This window comes from Notechis scutatus, chromosome 2, assembly GCF_049901735.1.
Source record: "Notechis scutatus isolate UNSWTSFEM ecotype Mainland chromosome 2, rNotScu1.2, whole genome shotgun sequence".
Classification (NCBI taxonomy): Eukaryota; Metazoa; Chordata; class Lepidosauria; order Squamata; family Elapidae; genus Notechis; species Notechis scutatus.
In genome coordinates, this window is record NC_142010.1 from 182166682 (window position 1) to 182184083 (window position 17402).

The 17402-nt window shown below is 36.3% G+C and overlaps 1 protein-coding gene across 4 annotated transcripts in view; it reads left to right on the forward strand.

Annotated features, from left to right (window-relative positions):
- The window catches only part of SUSD1 (sushi domain containing 1), a 34961-nt gene that overhangs the window by 7510 nt on the left and 10049 nt on the right, over positions 1-17402 (forward strand). For 2 of the 4 annotated variants that reach the window (XM_026672310.2, XM_087957583.1), the window contains exons 4-12: positions 575-751; positions 5154-5333; positions 6548-6727; positions 10148-10239; positions 11354-11549; positions 13597-13691; positions 15250-15436; positions 16462-16512; positions 17163-17256. In XM_026672310.2, coding sequence (XP_026528095.2) covers positions 575-751; positions 5154-5333; positions 6548-6727; positions 10148-10239; positions 11354-11549; positions 13597-13691; positions 15250-15436; positions 16462-16512; positions 17163-17256 — 1252 coding nt within the window. Of the gene's footprint in view, positions 1-574; positions 752-5153; positions 5334-6547; positions 6728-10147; positions 10240-11353; positions 11550-13596; positions 13692-15249; positions 15437-16461; positions 16513-17162; positions 17310-17402 lie in introns of all 4 variants that reach the window. The other 2 variants (XR_015747992.1, XM_087957584.1) reach the window with 2 other exon arrangements.

Genomic DNA, 17402 nt, shown 5'->3' on the forward strand with positions numbered 1-17402 from the left:
TATTTATTCTTTGGATTTGCCAGAATAAACCACACTAAATGTGCTTATTTCTTTTTCCCTTATCAGTTCATTTTGTTCTTAAGCTTTGCAATTCTCATATATCAGTAACACATTTCTTGCTTTTACTGATTATCAATTATTTAATCATATCAAGTTAGAATACATTGGTTTAAAACTGCAGAAAGTACACAATGTCTTAAAAACCCAGGTAATCTAATTTTTAATTTATTTTTTCTTATATTACCAAAGAAAGCAATATTTTTCTCACAATAAATCTCAGTCTGCTACAGATCTGAACCCAGTAGGGAAGAAACCTATTCACATGGGTAATGACTAAAAAAATGGGAAGAGAATGCCATTTCCTTCAAAGTTGCTTTTCTGATTAATTATCTGATTCTTCCAATTTTTTTTTTCACTCTGCAGCATTTCAAGGATTTGATTCTGAGGAAAATGAGACTTGGTGTTTTATATTTTCTCTCAAGGAACACTTCCCTCTCCAGTTGATAGATCTAGGGAAGTCAAAGTATTTGAGGAAAAGAATCTCAAATTTATTTTTCCTTTCATTTTACTGCAGTTGTGGATTGTGGACCGCCACCTTATATTCCAAACACTCTGTCAGCTGTGGATAAAACCACTTATGGAAACCAAATTCTTTATACTTGTCAGCCTAATTATGTCCTTGAAAGTGGAAACTCAGCTGGGGTTTGCAATGCCAAAGGAAAATGGGAAGGTGCAGATATGGTGTGTAAAGGTAAAGAGAGCATTGGAAAAATCTATTGATAAATATTGAGAGTAATGAGAGTAATGAGAATGAGAGTAATGAGTAATGAGAAAATATTGAGAGTTCCAATGAGAGTAATGACTTGTCAGTCCGTTTGAAAAAAAAATAGTTCCTTTAAACCTCACAGAAATCAATGCCAACTTTATATAATTCCAACTTTATATAATTTTCTGTGTTATACCTATCCAGGAAAACTACGCAATGCTCCCCAAGTCCCCTAGATATTTTTTAAAGTTTACTTATTATTATTGGATTTTTATCCCTCCTTTTTAATATATAACTTAAAGCAATGAACATACCTCCTGTCTCTTAAGTTATTCTTATATAATAGGAGTAGAGATTATAAACAAAAACATGCATTCAGTACTGGGAAAGGCAGCTTTTCCCCATAGATGTTTTAAGATAGGGGTGTCCTACTTTTGTAACTTTAAGACTTGTAGACTTCAACCCCCAGAATTCTGGGAGTTGAAATCCAACAAGTCTTAAAAGCCGCAAAGCATGAACATTCCTGTTTTAAGATACTGCACTAATTTTGGCTACTTGCTGTTGTTTGATTGTTTGCTACTTAGGCTAGCCTAACACTATAGCACAAAGGAGAGATTTCCTCAAAATTTCTCCTAGAGAAGCAAAATGATTTGGCAGTTGATTTTGAGTTCAGTGCTGGCCATTAGACAGCATCTCTCTGTGATAATAGAGGCTTTTACCTTTCCCACAGTAGACAATCCTGTCCCATTCGCAGGGTTGAAATTGTGCTGTCTCTTTATGATCATTCCTTTTCTTTCTTCTCCTGGCTCACTTTGCCTAATGATAACATCAGTTCTATCTTTTGTATTTATTTTTAAAAACACGTTTTACTGTGTTATTTTTAGATTAATTTTAATGAATGTCTCACTGGGTACTCTTTTGCTGTGACATACTGATCCAGGCTTGCTTGTTTACATACTGTTTTCATACTGTGTTTCAATTATATTCTCACAGTGGTTTTCAGAAAGTAAGAAAAATATTAAATGTATGTATAACCTATAAAGCACAAAAGCTGCATAAAATAGTTAATAGGATTAAAACCGTATCAAAAAAGCTTAAAGAAAAAAACACACCCTTTCCTGGTCTTGAAAGGATATTAAAATAGCTCTTTTGATTGTTTTTAATGTAATACAGATAAAGAAAACAAATAAATATGCATAAAGCATACCTCCTCATACCAGTTATTGTTGTTACACAACTGCTCTATGACCTTTTTGGAATTTGTTTTAGTCATAGACCCAGGGCATTGTCAACTTATAATATGTGCAAAATGGTTTTATGTGCAGCTCAATTAAAATTTAGATGCTGCCTTTTTTTGATGGATCATAACATTAACTTTTTAACAACAGTTAATTGTTTATAGATCCAAATATGACAGACTGCCTGAACTGAAAATGATTCTTTCCCAAACATAATTCTCACAGAGTTTTCTTTAGCAAGATTTATTCAGATGAAAGGGATAGGGATATAAGAATTCCAACAAGGAAACTAATTTTTCAATGTGGAACCAATTTCTTTCAGTGTATATTAGGAAAAAGACTTTTTGAATCTCTTTCTCGCAGCCTTATTGTGAACTGAAAGCATGATAGCTCCCTTTCTTGATAACAGAGAAGTCTACAGCTGGCTGTTTACATAACAGTCATTTGAATTTTTATCAGTCTGAGAACCAATTTTTACACAAGTTGCGGTTAATCACCACAGAAATGAATTTTCCCAATATTTAATTATAGCTATATTAGAAGAAAGGACTAATAAAACATAATAGGTATTTCATAACATGGTATCTGAATATGACTTGTGTTAAGCTACTTTCAGAATATTTCATGCAGCTTTCTGAAACTCTTTATACTATTTTTTTATTGAAGTAATGGGCACAACTGAGCTTTTAGAATCGAATCTCCTCTTTCAGAAACCTTCTGAGACTTCACATCCTAGTCCGGATTTCAGCTTTCAGTTACTTGGTAGTTCATACTGCCACCATTTCTACTCTGCTGTGTGTCTATCCTGGCATTCTCCCTCTAAACTGTGACTGTTAGGGCTTTCAGTTTTTGTGTTGCCTATTATGATGACTAAAAGGTAAAAATGGGGAAAAAAACAAGATTAGAAGAGTCGCAGCTTCTAGATTATATTAGAGCCCTGGTGGCACAGTGATTAGAATGCAGTATTGTGGACTAACTCTGACCACAGCTTGGAGTTCGATCCTGACCTCTTCAAGGTTGACTCAGCCTTCCATCCTTCAGAGGTCGGTAAAATGAGGACCCAGATTGTTTGGGGGCAATATGCTGACTCTGTAAACCACTTAGAAAGTACTATAAAGCAGTGGTTGCCAACCGGTGGTCTGAAGCTCACTGGTGGTTCGCAGGAAAATTTTGGTGGTCCGCAGAGAAATGTTACCCCCAGAGGACCCCTCCAAAGCAATTCATCCAGGCTGCGCGGGAACATAAGGCTGCACCGCCCACATGGCCCGCGGGAACTCTCCCCGCCTACTCATTCCTTACCTGGCAAATTTGCCTGCTAAGTTGCTATTTTTCCCCCCCCCCCCCCCGACCATCAGCTGTTCTGCTGTGCTGGGAGATTTAGATTAGCTAGAAAGCAGGAAACCATTGGATTTCTTGCTTTCTATTTTATCTTTAGATCTTCCCTTAGGATTGAAGCAGTACAGACTCAGATAGCCACAGATTGCTAAGTGAATCTGTGATTCTGTGAGCAACTCAATCTGCCTGCCTGCTTTGCCTGATTTTGGGTAAAAGTTGCTCTTTTTAAATAAAAAATTCAATATTTACATACATGGTGTGTTGTGAGTTAATTTTGTGAGTTTGCTTGCAAGCAAATTTTATGTGACAGACACAGATAGCCAATGGCAGAAAGATAGATCTCTGAATCTGTGATTCTGTGAGCAAATCAATCTGCCTGCCTGCTTTGCCTGATTTTGGGTAAGTTGCTCTTTTTTTATAAAAAATTCAATATTTACATAAGTATTTATAATATTTACATACAAGGCATGCCCAGCCAGTCACATGACTCCCAAGCCACGCCCACAAATTAGGCCACGGCCAAGAACCAGTTGTTAAGAAATTTGAATCCCACCCCTGCCTCTGTGTGTGTGTGTGTGTATGTGTGTGTGTGTGTGTGCGAGGGAGGGGGAGAGGAAGAGAGGCTAGATCAAATCTCTCTCTCTCTCTCTCTCCCCCACCAACATCAGCAAGCCACCATCAGTCAAAATTCATATTAGTGGTCCCCGGGATTTAAAATTATGAGTTTAGTGGTCCCTGAGGCCCAAAACGTTGGCAACCCCTGCTGTAAAGCACTATGGAGCAGTATATAAGTCTAAGTGCTATTGCTATATTTCAGACCACAAGATATTAATGAAGAAAACAATAAATCATCTTGGTCACATCCTGAGGGAGGAATAGAAAGGAAAGCTGAGTGTACCTAAAATTTCTTATTTCTATAAGAAATAAACAGAAGATAAGGGCTAACAATAAGGGCTAACAAGCAGCACACGAAGAGGTACATTCTAGCACAATTTTCTGCCTCAGACTTCTGCTTATTTCCCTGTACTTTAATCAAAATCTCAGAAAAACTGTGTAAGTTATGTCTTTTTCCTAGCCCTGATATTCAACTCCTCACTTTGTTCTCTACTCTGGTTCTGCTTTAAGATTTAAAATAATCTGAGATTCCTAGGTGAGGTTCTGTGATGGGCCAGCTGTCTCCAAAATAGCAGATCAGTGAAGTGAACACTGGCCAGCAGTGATTTCTGGTCAGTGAAAGTCTTTCCAGATAAGGGAGAGAAGGAGAGATCGCCTATCTGAGCTCCAAACAGCTGCTCCTCTGGAGGAGACTGCAGGATGGAAGTCTTGCGGTTTCTCATGAGTAGAGCAGCTGGGGGCCATGGGAGAAACCTCACACTCGCACTCACAATGCACGGCCTTTTATCAATTATCCTTTTTTTCTCTCCAGTACAGAGGGAAGGGTTGAAAACTGACTCCTTGTGTACTGGCCATGAATGCATAAGTGTGCTCATAGACTGTGCCTCACTTGTGGGTGTGTATTGAGAATGTATGTAATCTGTTTGAGAAGATGGACATTCTGTACCTGAGCTAGCAACTTGTGCAAGCTGCAGATGGAACACATACCCCCTTTTAAAAGAGACTTAATAGGTCAACTGGCTTGAGACTGCTATCTGTCCTATGAAATGGATAATCATGCTTAAAACTGACACGAACACATCATACAGAGAATATGCCAATAGAGGAACATGTATCCATGTGGTAGATTGTTATTAAACTATTCAATATGCATTCAGTTTTCAGTACTCCTATTTCTGTTTTATCTCCTGCCCCTTTAGAAATAGACTGTGGAAAACCACCGTGGCTGCCAAATGCAGACATTATCTGGGATAACAGCACAACTTTGGGCAGTACTGTATACTATAAATGCAAGGATGGATTTCAGTCTTTCGGAGAACATAATTTCGCACAATGTACAATATCTCACAAATGGGAAAACATTACTTTTGAATGCAAGGGTAAATATATTATCTGTTACTTTTATTCAAATATTCTTTACGGGTAAATAAAAATCAGCTCCAAGTCCAGGATCATATCCGATTCCTTTTCTGTTGCCTCTGGAGCTCCTTCTTACCATACTGTCCAAAATTGATGACACAATTTTTGAAACAGTAATGCTGAAAACTGCAGCATATATCCTAACATAGGGTTAATATTTTGAATATATAAAAACACTCTCCTCAATAGGAAAAAAATAGAAAATTCATTCCCCACTAGATAGTGACGTGATCTTGCCCACATCCTGTCCATTGTCATGGTACCAAAGGCTACTTTTACATCATAAATACAAATTTCTTTCTGGGGGGAAAATGTCTCATTATTATTTCAAGTTGTTTATTCCTGATAACACGAGCAGTAACTAGTTTAGAATCAGAATGGTTATATGAAAAGTACATTTTTGGTAGATGATTCTCATCCCCTCCATTCTAATGGCTGATTCATAGTTTCCATTTTTATCTTTGGTTGTAGGCAGACGTTCCTTATCCAGACAACCATATTTTCCTGCCAACATTACATTAATTGTTTAACTGTTAAGTTTGTTAACTACTGCAACCATCTACCCAATGAATGTAAGCGTTTGCAGCATGGAAGCCTTCACATATACAACTGTTCATACACTATTTTCTCCATCGCTTCACATGAAACCCAATGTGGTTTCAATGCTGCAGACATTTATGCTGAATGTACGTGCATTTGCCACCCGTACCCAGCGCCACTGATATGACACTGGTTGCAGGGGAGTTTATTTGGTGCTTTTGAAGGCTCCAAATAACAAATGTCTAAATGAGGCTAAAATTAGGGTCTTCAGAACTGGGCTGTAAACTACAGACAATGGTGCACCTTTCATAGATATTATTCATTTTACTTATTGTCTTGTTTCCACTTTATCCTTAAAAACCAATCCAATCCCCAAATCAGGAAGCTTATTCTTCTCTCAAGCTGATTATAATCCATTGATTAGGAATTAACAGGGAGTTTTATAGTAGTGGTCTCTCTATCTCATCCTGCTTGCCACAATTACTGGGAGTTTGGGACAAATTATAGAACACAGTCTAAATATTGGACTCTTAAAAAGAATCCATTTAAAATAAAGGAATAAACCCTCATGATGTGTAGTACAATATTTCAAAGTGTATTTTTTTTAATAAAAATTCCTTCTGATCCCATTTAGAAATCATCTGTGGCCAACCTCCTGTACTGTCTTTCTCAAACATGATATGGAATGGGGCTACTCATCCAGGAAGTACCGTAGAATACAACTGCATGAAAGGTTTCTATTCCACAGGGACAAAAAGTCATTCTGTTTGCAGCAGAAATGGATCTTGGGAAATGTTGGATTTAAGATGTAAAAGTAAGTGCCTAAGGAAATCCTTGGTGTGATTGTTCTAGAAGTTGTGTATATGATTTATTTTATTTCATTGTTACATTCACAGTGTTACAGTGGGAATATCACTCTGAAAACAGAAGGAGAACAATATTACAGGTCTTTCCTGATCTAAGAACAGAAGCGATTTGTTTCAATTCCCCAAATATCTGAGCTACAATTTCAATTTTTTCTAAGAGATCTTCCAGTTCCCCAGCGTTAATTTAGAGTAGACTCTCTCTCTCTCTCTGTCTGTGTGTGTGTGTGTGTGTGTGTGTGTGTGTGTGTGATCAGCTGGTAGCACTTGACTGTTCTTTTTAGATTCAGAAGCTAAGCTACTTTAGAATTGGTTAGTGCTTTGAGGGAAAATCACCAGATAATTGTAGGATTTTGGAGGCCAGACTGTGAAATAGAAAAGACATTCTGAAAAGAAAATACATGAATTACTCCATATTAATCATCAAGCATTGAGCTTGACTTGAGGATATATCTATCTTTTATTGAACATCCTCAAGGTGGTAATTTGATTGGACAGTTTAGGAAAGGCAGGCCTATACAGTCTCAAATTAAGATGCATAAGGACATAGTAACTTATACATGTAAAAACAAAAAGATTCTTGACAAACATTGTAGAAGTAGAACAATCCTTCCCATAGCCTGATGCTATATAATATATTGAATTATAAGAATCTGCTATCAGATTAGGTTGTAATTATTATTTTTTTAAAAATTATTTAGTAGTAAATTATAGCATTGAGTCTCAAATTTTCAATAACAATATCCTAAGAACAGGGTTGGTAACCCTTAGTTACTAGTTTTTTCTGCTAAGATTGATTTACGCTGTGATCTACTGTGAAGGGCACAACTAAGTTAAAGTACAATGAAATGAAGTATATTATCTGACACATTTGCCATCCCAAGTTTCCCCCCCAATAATTTTATTAAAAATTACATTTAAGAAATAAGGAAAATAAAAAAAGCTAATACAAAAATACACACATACATACACAAAGATGAAAAATTGGAGAAAAAATTTTCCCCCCTTCATTTCCAGCAAGTATAGCCAAAATTAACATCTTATCACTGTCTCTTAAAATACAAGAAGCTTCTTCATTCCATACCTGACCTGATTTTCTATAAACCCATCTATACTCTTATTAATCAGGAAAAGTCCACGAAGAGTTAACAGAAATAACAACTTAAATATTTATATTTCCCCTCGTAAGCAAATTCCCTCTAACTATCTCTTCCAATAATCAAAGTCCAATCCCAATTAACAATTACATATTGTAAAAGTAGGGGTGGGATACAACAGGGTTAACTACCGGTTCGGGGTTTACGAGCTTCCCTGCAGGCTGCGAGCCTCACGCCTGTAAATCGTCATCAGCAGCTGCCTGCAGAGAAGCAGCCTTTGAAACAGCCCTCTTTTCTTGCTTTTCTAACTGCAGCTGTGCCTCATTCGGCAGCTGAAGTTGAAAAATCAGGAAATAAAGATCAGGTAAGAGCCTGGGTGGGTAGGTGGGCAAAAACATCAGCAGACATAGAACCGGTTCTATGTCTGCTGCTCTTTAGAGCTACCAGTTCTGCAAAGGTGGACAGAACCGGTAGAAACCCACCCCTGTGTAAAAGATAGTTTTACAAATTAATCCATTCCATTATATCAAACAATACCAAAACTAATACTCATCATCCAATTCCTGTCAAAAAAGTCCCCCATTAAAGATCACCAGAGATAACAGGCCATTATTTTAACAGCAATCAGATAAAACAATTTTGTATTTTTATTTCTTTCCACCAATGATCTTTAAGCCTCAGCAATAAAATTCCAGCATCTACTTTCTTATATTATCTTTGTCTCTTCTCTCAGAATTCTTGTCATCTTTATTAAAATCCTTTTGCAGCTCCACTGAAACAGTTCCAGGAATTCCACAAAACCCAGTGTAAAAAAAATGCACATCTTTCTTTTGGTTTATTATTCATGTATTTTTAATTTTTTAAATTCATATTTAAGTTTCATTTGTAAATCCAGTATTTCCATCTCTTTCTTATAAGGTGTAGTCTTTAAATCTACCTTAAAGGCTGTTTCAATTTCATTTAGTTGGGTTTTTTTCCCTTTTCAATAGTATCTTTTGGTTCCATTATAAGGTTAATAGCTCAAGAACTTCTTGGACCCAAGCATAACATTTCCATTAAAATTTTGCTTAAAGCTATCTAAACATTTTGATTTTGTCACCCAGTCACCCTTCTTCTTAATCTCTTTATAAGGCTAGTTTGAAAAGAAGGATTGTTCAGTTTTTAATGGTACAGTTTTGAGGTCTTGCATTTTAATAGAACAGTGCTGACATCCAGTGGCCTTCTTTATTAACAGCACACACATGATAAATCCAGTATTGCAGACTGAAAGTAAACTGGGCACAGGGACATAATGTAAAGTTAAGAGAATATGTTTCTTCTGGAGCTACAATATCTTGCAAGAGCTTCATTTTTAATAATTAAGAGGAAACCTTTTGGTTCACATTCATTGTCATGAGGGAAAGTGAAGCTTTTATTTTGCCATATATCTGTGTCTATTGGAGCTTGTTGATCTGGAAGAAATTGTGGAGTTTGATATCATGTATTAGATTAGTGATTTGGAAGATAAGAATTGCTTATTTATGAACTGAAGCAGAATGTGATTTTAAGTTATGTATTTAATGCATATTGCATTTAAATACTACTGATTATATTATAGCTACTGGGTTTTTTTGTTTAATCTGGTTTGATTTGCAGTAAAGTCCACTTGAACTTTGTATTCCTAAATATGAAAATAGTTTGAAGTGGTTTCCAAACTCTTGCATTATCTAAGACACGGGGCCCCCAAACCCGGTCTGTGGACCAGCACCGGGCTCATAAAAAGAAAAAGAAAAAAACCCCAGGAGATTGGACAAGATAAGGCTTTGATTGTTCTTCTTACATTCTTGCTATTTTAATTTACAATGAAATTATCATGTATTGGTTAGCAGTACATGATAAAAATAAGAAAATGGATTGATAAATGACTTTTTATTTTTTCTTTTTATTTATTGTTATTTATTTATTTTTATTTGTCAATTGCTTACAAGATAATAGGTGTATATACATAGTGATGAATATATGAAATGGGTACATATAAGAAAAATAAAACAAACAATAGGACAGGGACGGTAGGCACCTCTTAGGAAGGGGTGAGGTCAATAGTAGACAGTCTAAGGTTAAAGTTTTTGGGGTTTGGGGAAGAGTCAGGTAGAGTATTCCAGACATTGACCACTCTGTTGCTGAAGTCGCATTTTTCTTTTCTTTTTCTTAATTTTCTTTTTCTTAATTTTCTTAATGTTCTTCTTCTTAAGTCATTTTACTAAATAATGTATATGGGTTGTTTTTGTCTTGTAGAAGTGCAAGACTTTGTTAATGTTACATGGAAACATCCTTGTGTATCATGGAAGAGATATTATGGAAGCGCTGGAGTAAATGAGACTTATCAAGTTCGTGAGACATTTGATATTTTCTGTCTTTGAAAGATAAAATTGTCTTTGTTATTTAATACAGACAGTCTACTGTAGGTATGAGTGTATAAACATTTATTAAAATGCTAGTAATAAAGGCAAATAATTTTTTGAAATAACATTATCTGGTTGGCTATGACTTTCTCTAGCTGGGTAATGGATAGCATTATTCTGGATTCATTGTAAATTTACTGGAGATATTTGTAAAACTGGGAGGCTTTGGTAAAACAAAACCATTTTTAATCCAGATTTACTATCTTGCTCTAGTTTCTTGCTATCTTCAGCGTTATAAAATAGATATCTACACTATAAAACCCTTTAATTACCATGCCCTCCCAGAGGATTACAATGTGGACAGGGTGAGCCAACTCGCTGTGGCCAGTTCACCATAAGAAACTTGCCACACAACTCGCTGCAGGACAACTCGTTGTGGGACAAGAGTTACACTAATATCAAAGAAATGGTGGAATAGAATAATTAAAGAAAGGATGCCAAAGGAGGGACAGAATGAAATGTGAATGACAAAAATTGAAATATTTTTTAATAGTTAAATTGAATTGTTAAAATGTCCCACCGTGAGTTGTCCCGCAGTGAGTTGGCCGTGGTGAATTGGCCTCAGCAATTTGCCCCATTCCCTGGTGAGAGGGTTGAGTGTCATGACGGTAGCTCTGGGAGTGTTGCAGGAGTATGAGCTTCTGACACGATTACCCTTACTTGTAGGATCAAAAAGGGAAGAAATCTATAGTGAACTTTTGGGCAGATGATGTGAAAATAGTGGCTATGCTTGACAAGGCTGAGACAATTTGATGAAAGGGAAAAATAGCAAATGGATGGGATTAAGCAGATTACAGAAAGAGATGGTGAGCATTCATCTATGTATGTATCAAAACTTGAGCCCAACTCAGTGTCACGTAATTTAATCAATTGCCATAAATTTTATCTTCAAATAACTTTGGGAACCTATATTGTGATGCTACTGTTGCAGAACTATAATCTCTAGAATTCTCTGGAGTCTTGGAATTGTAAATTTTTAAATATTATATTATAGAGATAGACCTTGCTTTTTAGAATTCATTTCTCTTTTTGCTTACAGGTTACTATGTTGATGCTAGGAAATGAATCAAAGGAAACAACTGATATGTTGATCAAACCTCCTGCCACTGAAATAGCTGTAAATGTGTGTTTGCAATTACGCCAACCCGCAAATTACACTGTGGAAATTATTGCAGACTCCATTAATTTGCGTTTACGGGTCAGAATAGCACATTCAGTAATTCATCCAGTGGTCGGTAGGTTCTGTACTTCTAGAAAATATTAACCATTAATAATAAACAGAAAATTTGCCTTAAATTATTATTGTGGAACACAAACTATTCTTCCAGATCTTATGATAATGAGAAAGAAGAGGAAGTTCATTTTCCCCCCAGAATATTGCATTGATGTTAATACTTCTCTCGGGGGGAAAATGTTTGTATTGTATGGAAATGTGTTTCTGAAATATATATACACTGACACAAAGTGGTTTAGAAGCAAACAGGTACAGAAACAATCTGGGAGGGAGCAGAACCTTGCTCTTAAATTTGTATGTGTAAAGCTAATCTCATATTTGATTTTTTACATACCTGGACAATTTGGAGCAGTTTTAAATAATTTAATTGCCTTTGAAAATTGAAGTCTATGTCTCTTAGAGAGCTTTAGATTCTATTTCTAAGACTGTGATTTCTAGAATTTTGGGGGGAAAGGTGGCAACTATTCCATCAGTTCATTTGTAGTGTGAATATTTCCTAAGGCAATTTTCAAGAAAAAAAGCATTTTTTCCTGACTTAAAATTATAATGAACATGATAAGAATCACGCTATAGGAATTATTAATATAGTGCTTCCAAACAACACAGACATTGTTTTGCAATTCTGTCACTTCTGGTGGATAGCAAATAAGATTTAACAAGCAACATTGTTTTTGTTTAAAGAATATGAACACTTTTTACTAACAAAATTAAAAAATAAATGTAATGTTTTGCATTTAATCATGCTTTATTCCTGTGGTTTGCCATTGACTTCTTTGATATTTTGTGAACTTTCCAATGCACTGTATAGTCCTGGTACATCTTGATAACCTCCTAGTAACAATGTCAGTGGTTTTCAAGATCAACCAAAATTAATTAACTAGGTGCTCCTTAAATTATCTGAAATATATGGTGTAATTTACAGTGCAAAATTGGATGGTGAATTGTGGAGTTCTTGATATTCTCTGAAACTGGTTGTTTACTTGCAGACATTTTATAGGCAACATCTTCAGTGCCATTGAGTGTGGGTTTAGATATTTATGCAAAAGGAGTAAGTTTGCCTACATGCAAATTTCCCTCATTTGCATGCTTTCTGAAGCATTTGATGCCCATATGTAGTTCCAAGAAAAAAGAATATCTGTAGCTCTATGTTAAACTGTACAATCCTTGGTACTATCTGAGCTTGCAAGGTTGTTTGTTGCAGAAAACATGCAAATGGGCTATATGATATTATATTTATATTTATTTCTTGTCTAATAGTTAATTGTTACTTAGTAATTGACAGAGAATGCAATCACTGAATGCATTACATCAACCCATTAATTTAATGTAAAAATTAAAATTTGTGGTCAACTTTCAATGAGCGAATGGTACTAAAATTAAATGTTACATGGGATGGCTATGGATTGAGAAGAAATCTTGAAAAATTGTGAAGTTAAAGCACCATGAACAACAACAATGAAGTAATGAAGCTTCAAAGAAATTAGAACTGGAAATTGAACAAGAAGAGATTGGTGTTAGAAATGTTACTTTAAAAACAGGTAGTATTTCTGATCAGGAAAAATAATAATTCTGTAGGATTCAGAGAGGGGAAAAAGCTTGTCAAATGCTGGATTAAAATATACTTTAGCTTAGAAAATAGTGTGCTGAAATAATAAAAGGATATAAAGTCATAGAAAGGCTAAGAAAGCCATAGAACAAAAGAACAAATAGGACTGGAGGATAAGTGTGCTGTATGGAATATTTAGAGACAGGAAGGGCAGTTTCTTTTGCCCCAGAAGTAATCAGGCAAGATAAGCAGCCAATAGGGAATGTCTTGGCTATAATCTTGGGAATTATATTTCAGTAACATTCTCTTTGCATTGCAGTGTTTTGATCTGAAAAGACCTATGAGAATCAAGGACAAGAGTAGCTTTAACTTACCAGGTGTTTTGGTCCCAGGTCTCTGTTTTTATATATAAATTGACTATCTTTATTCATAAATCATTCCAATAAAAATAAGATTTGTAAGTATTTAATTCAGCTTCTTCCACTTCCCTTTTCCTTTCCAGAAAAGACAATATTCAACAATATCTCCATATTTAATGACACCTGTATTAAATGGCACAGTGCCCCAGGAAGAAGACAGTCTGAGGAAACCTACCTAGTAAGTTTGGCACAGTTGGAAAGTCATGGAAGAGCTTTGAGAAATATCTTTTTCACACTTCTTTTGATGGTGAAGTTTCAAGAGTGACATTGTTGTCTCAAATACACAGGTTGACCCATTATCCCTTCAGATTCATAGGCTTTGTTGATTTTGGTAGCTCTTTAGCTGCCTCTTCAAAAGCCGAAGTGGAACTAAGGTAAGTCCTTGACATACGATTGTAATGGAGCCTGCCCATTATGGTTGTATGTTGTTTCAGTCATCAGTTGGGTTGTCATGCGACCAACCCAATTTTATGACCTTTTTTGCAGTGGTTGTTAAGCGAACACAGCGGTCATTAAGCAAACCACCACTATGGTGTGATTTAGTCAAAAACTGGAACTGGCAAAACTCTCATAAAACACAGTCAAGTGACTGCAGGCATCCATAAATGCCAAGCACCCAAAGTGTAGCCATGTGAGGGGTGGGGACGACCATTGGAACCAAGTCATAATTTCCTTTTTCCAGGTACGTCAACACTTCCAACACTTGCAAAGTGACTAGTCAAGTCAAGAACTACCTGCAAAGGAATAGATTTATAGATTTGTTTAAATGTATTTTCCCTGAAGTATTTTTGTCAGGTAGCATATAATTACAAGTATTCTTGTGCTTGTTATGAAAAACGGTTATATTATGCCTCTTCTCTTCGTAGATTGTGATAAAGTGTATGAAAATATGAGCAGGCCTCTAAGGTATAAAGCAGGGGCCCTTCAGATGTTGCAGAACTACACAACCCAATAGCACAAGCCAACTTTAATAAACCTAAAGAACAAGGCAATCTTCCTCTCAATGTACAAAAATGTAAAGTGAGGGTGGAGTGGACTTCCTGGGCCTGTTGAATGATTTGCAGATGCAGCCTTTAACTTGTTTATCCATGCATACTCATGGATTGTGAAGTCGACCTTTCTTTACCTTTTCCTCTCTGCCTGGTGGACTGCTCTCGCCAGAAATCTGAACAAATCACTTTCAAGAGTTTTGACATAAGGTTCAGTGCATGGATTATTTATTATCAAGAGCCATGGTGGCGCAGTGGTTAGAAGGCAGTATTTCAGGCTAACTGCCCACTGCCAGGAGTTTGATCCTGACTGGCTCAAGGTTGACTCAGCCTTCCATCCTTCTGAGGTTGGTAAAATGAGGACCCAGATTGTTTGGGGGCAATATTCTGATTCTGCTTAGAAAGGGCTGTAAAGCTCTATGAAGCAGTATATAGATCTAAGTGGTACTGCTATTGTTATCTAGTTTGACGCTTTCTGGATTCCCCCCCCCCCTGCCAGTTATTGTATACATTTAGCCCAGTTTTCCTCAATCCATACCTTCCAGATTGTTTGGAGTGATCCATGTTGGCTTCCAATTCACCAGGAAGCATCAGGTTAGGGAAAGCTGCTTGTTTATCATGCCTTGTATTCAATTGTTTCTTCTCAAAGTGGACATTTTTTCAGTATGATTAGATTGTCCATTAGTGTCATACACACAGCATAATTCACAGTGTCAGATATGTTTAATTATGCATTTCTTGTTACAGATTCACCTAGTGGGTCTACGCTGGTATCAGAAGGAATTCAGTCACGAGACGAATCTTAACTTTACTACAGATTCTTGGAATCCAGAATTGTGCCTCAATTTATCTTCAGGCAGCAATTACACTGTAAACATCTCCTCTGCTGACCGAAATCATAGTGTCCTCATCCATCTGAGTGTCCCATTAGCAGGTAGCTGGCCTTGATTTACATTTTTTCTTTCTTTTTTTCTTATCCCAAGGTTGTTCCTTCTGTATGAGAATCTATAGCAACTGAAGATACCTCACATTCTTCAGGGCCAGCTTCCATGTTTGATTAAATAATTTTATATAGTCAAATTTTCAGTATTTCTGCACAAATAAGACATAAAACATGATCTGTTCTCATGAGTTATATTTTTACATAAGAAGCAATGTTATTATGTTCTTAATAAGTTAATAAAAGTGGGGGATTGTTGCTTAACTGTCCTTCCTTCAGTGGCTCTTCATTCCTTATTAATGAGCATGTTTCCCACACAGGAAATAGCCTGGGCCCATTGAGAGGACCCATTGTTCTGAATTGGTATTTTTATTTTTGCAGGAAATAGGAAATAAATGCCTGTTTCTGGCAAAAAACATTGTGAATTGTGGTCACATGACCATTGGATGCGGCAAACAATAATAAATGTGAGCTGGTTGCCAAGCACCCCAAATGCAATCATGTGTGGAGAGCAGTCATTGGAACTTCAAAACTAGGCCATAAGTAGCTCTGGGGTGGTTGGTTGTAACTTTGAACAATTGCTAAGACACCAGTCATAAGTTAAGGACTCCCTGGCAGGCCTGTCAAACTGGCGGCCCGTGGGCCTGATGTGTCACACACAGGCCATGCCCACCCCGGCTGCGCAAAGGCAAAAAAAACCCATCGTGATATATCACGATACATTATGTGACACGATCGAGTTGGACACCTGTACTGTGTCTAATCATACAGCAGTTTTTCCCAAACTGAAGTTCTCCAGATCTATTGGACTTCTCCTTCCAGAATTCCCATCCAAAATTATAGAAATTGAATTAGAAAAACTGCTAGTGATTCAGGAGGAGTTCAGATTGGTCCAGAGGAGGAACAGAGCATTCCAGAGTTCTATGCAATATTTTAGTTTTGAATCAGTGAGTTTTACTCATCCCTATCATATATCAGGTACTGAAAACAATTTAAAATTAAAAATAATATTTCCCCAGGTCACTGGGATACTCCTCAAGTGCCATCTGGAATCTTGCTGAATCCATCAGGTATACTGAATCTTTCTAGAGTGCACTAAGGATATAATTATGAATGTATAACAGAATTAATGATGGTCAATAGTTCATTTGTAGGACAAGGGCCAAATAATGACGATATGCATACTGGCAGCACTAAGAAAGGTATATAAAACGTTACTGACTGCTGTCTCCCAATGACAATGTGCTGTTAAATGTAAATTTACATCTGTTTGGGTTTTTTAAAGCTTTGGAACAATGGGAAAACTTCTGGTCAAGAAGAAATACTTGCCATTTGTCCCCCCCTTCACATAGTTTAAGGGTTGAGGTTTTGGGCCTGTATGAGGAGATGGGCATTTTGGGACAATAGACAGTAATTGCCAACAGTGCTGGTAGGCTAGGCTTTTTCGGCCAAGAGATTTTTTTAAAAAAAAAAGCTTTAAAAAGCTTTTGGTGTAGTATATTAATCTCATTTTTATAAATCAGGCTGCATTTTCTGTTAACAGTCTGTTAACCTTTGTCCTGTTTTATTGTTGCCAGTTCTGATATGATTTGATTTCGCTGCTTGCGTGTTGTTTAGGATTCCTAATGAAGAGGAATGTGAAATTTTAAAACGAATGAATGCTGAATGAGTAATTAAAAAAAAATGCTATAATAATAAGGACCGTCTATTTCTTTTTTAGATCCACCATCGCCACAAGTAGAATTCATGTCAACACGAGACTTTATACCATTATTGAGTTTTCTGAAAGTGGAAGGAAGAAATGGTCCAATCAGGTCTCTGGCTTTTATGCTACATATTTCAGACACCCAAGAATGCTTACTTCCATGTAATTGTTTTTTTTTTTTTAATGCTACTTGCTCTGATTGTTTTGTTTCCTGTCCATTCAAATATTACTGTCGTTCAAGGAAATACCACAAGT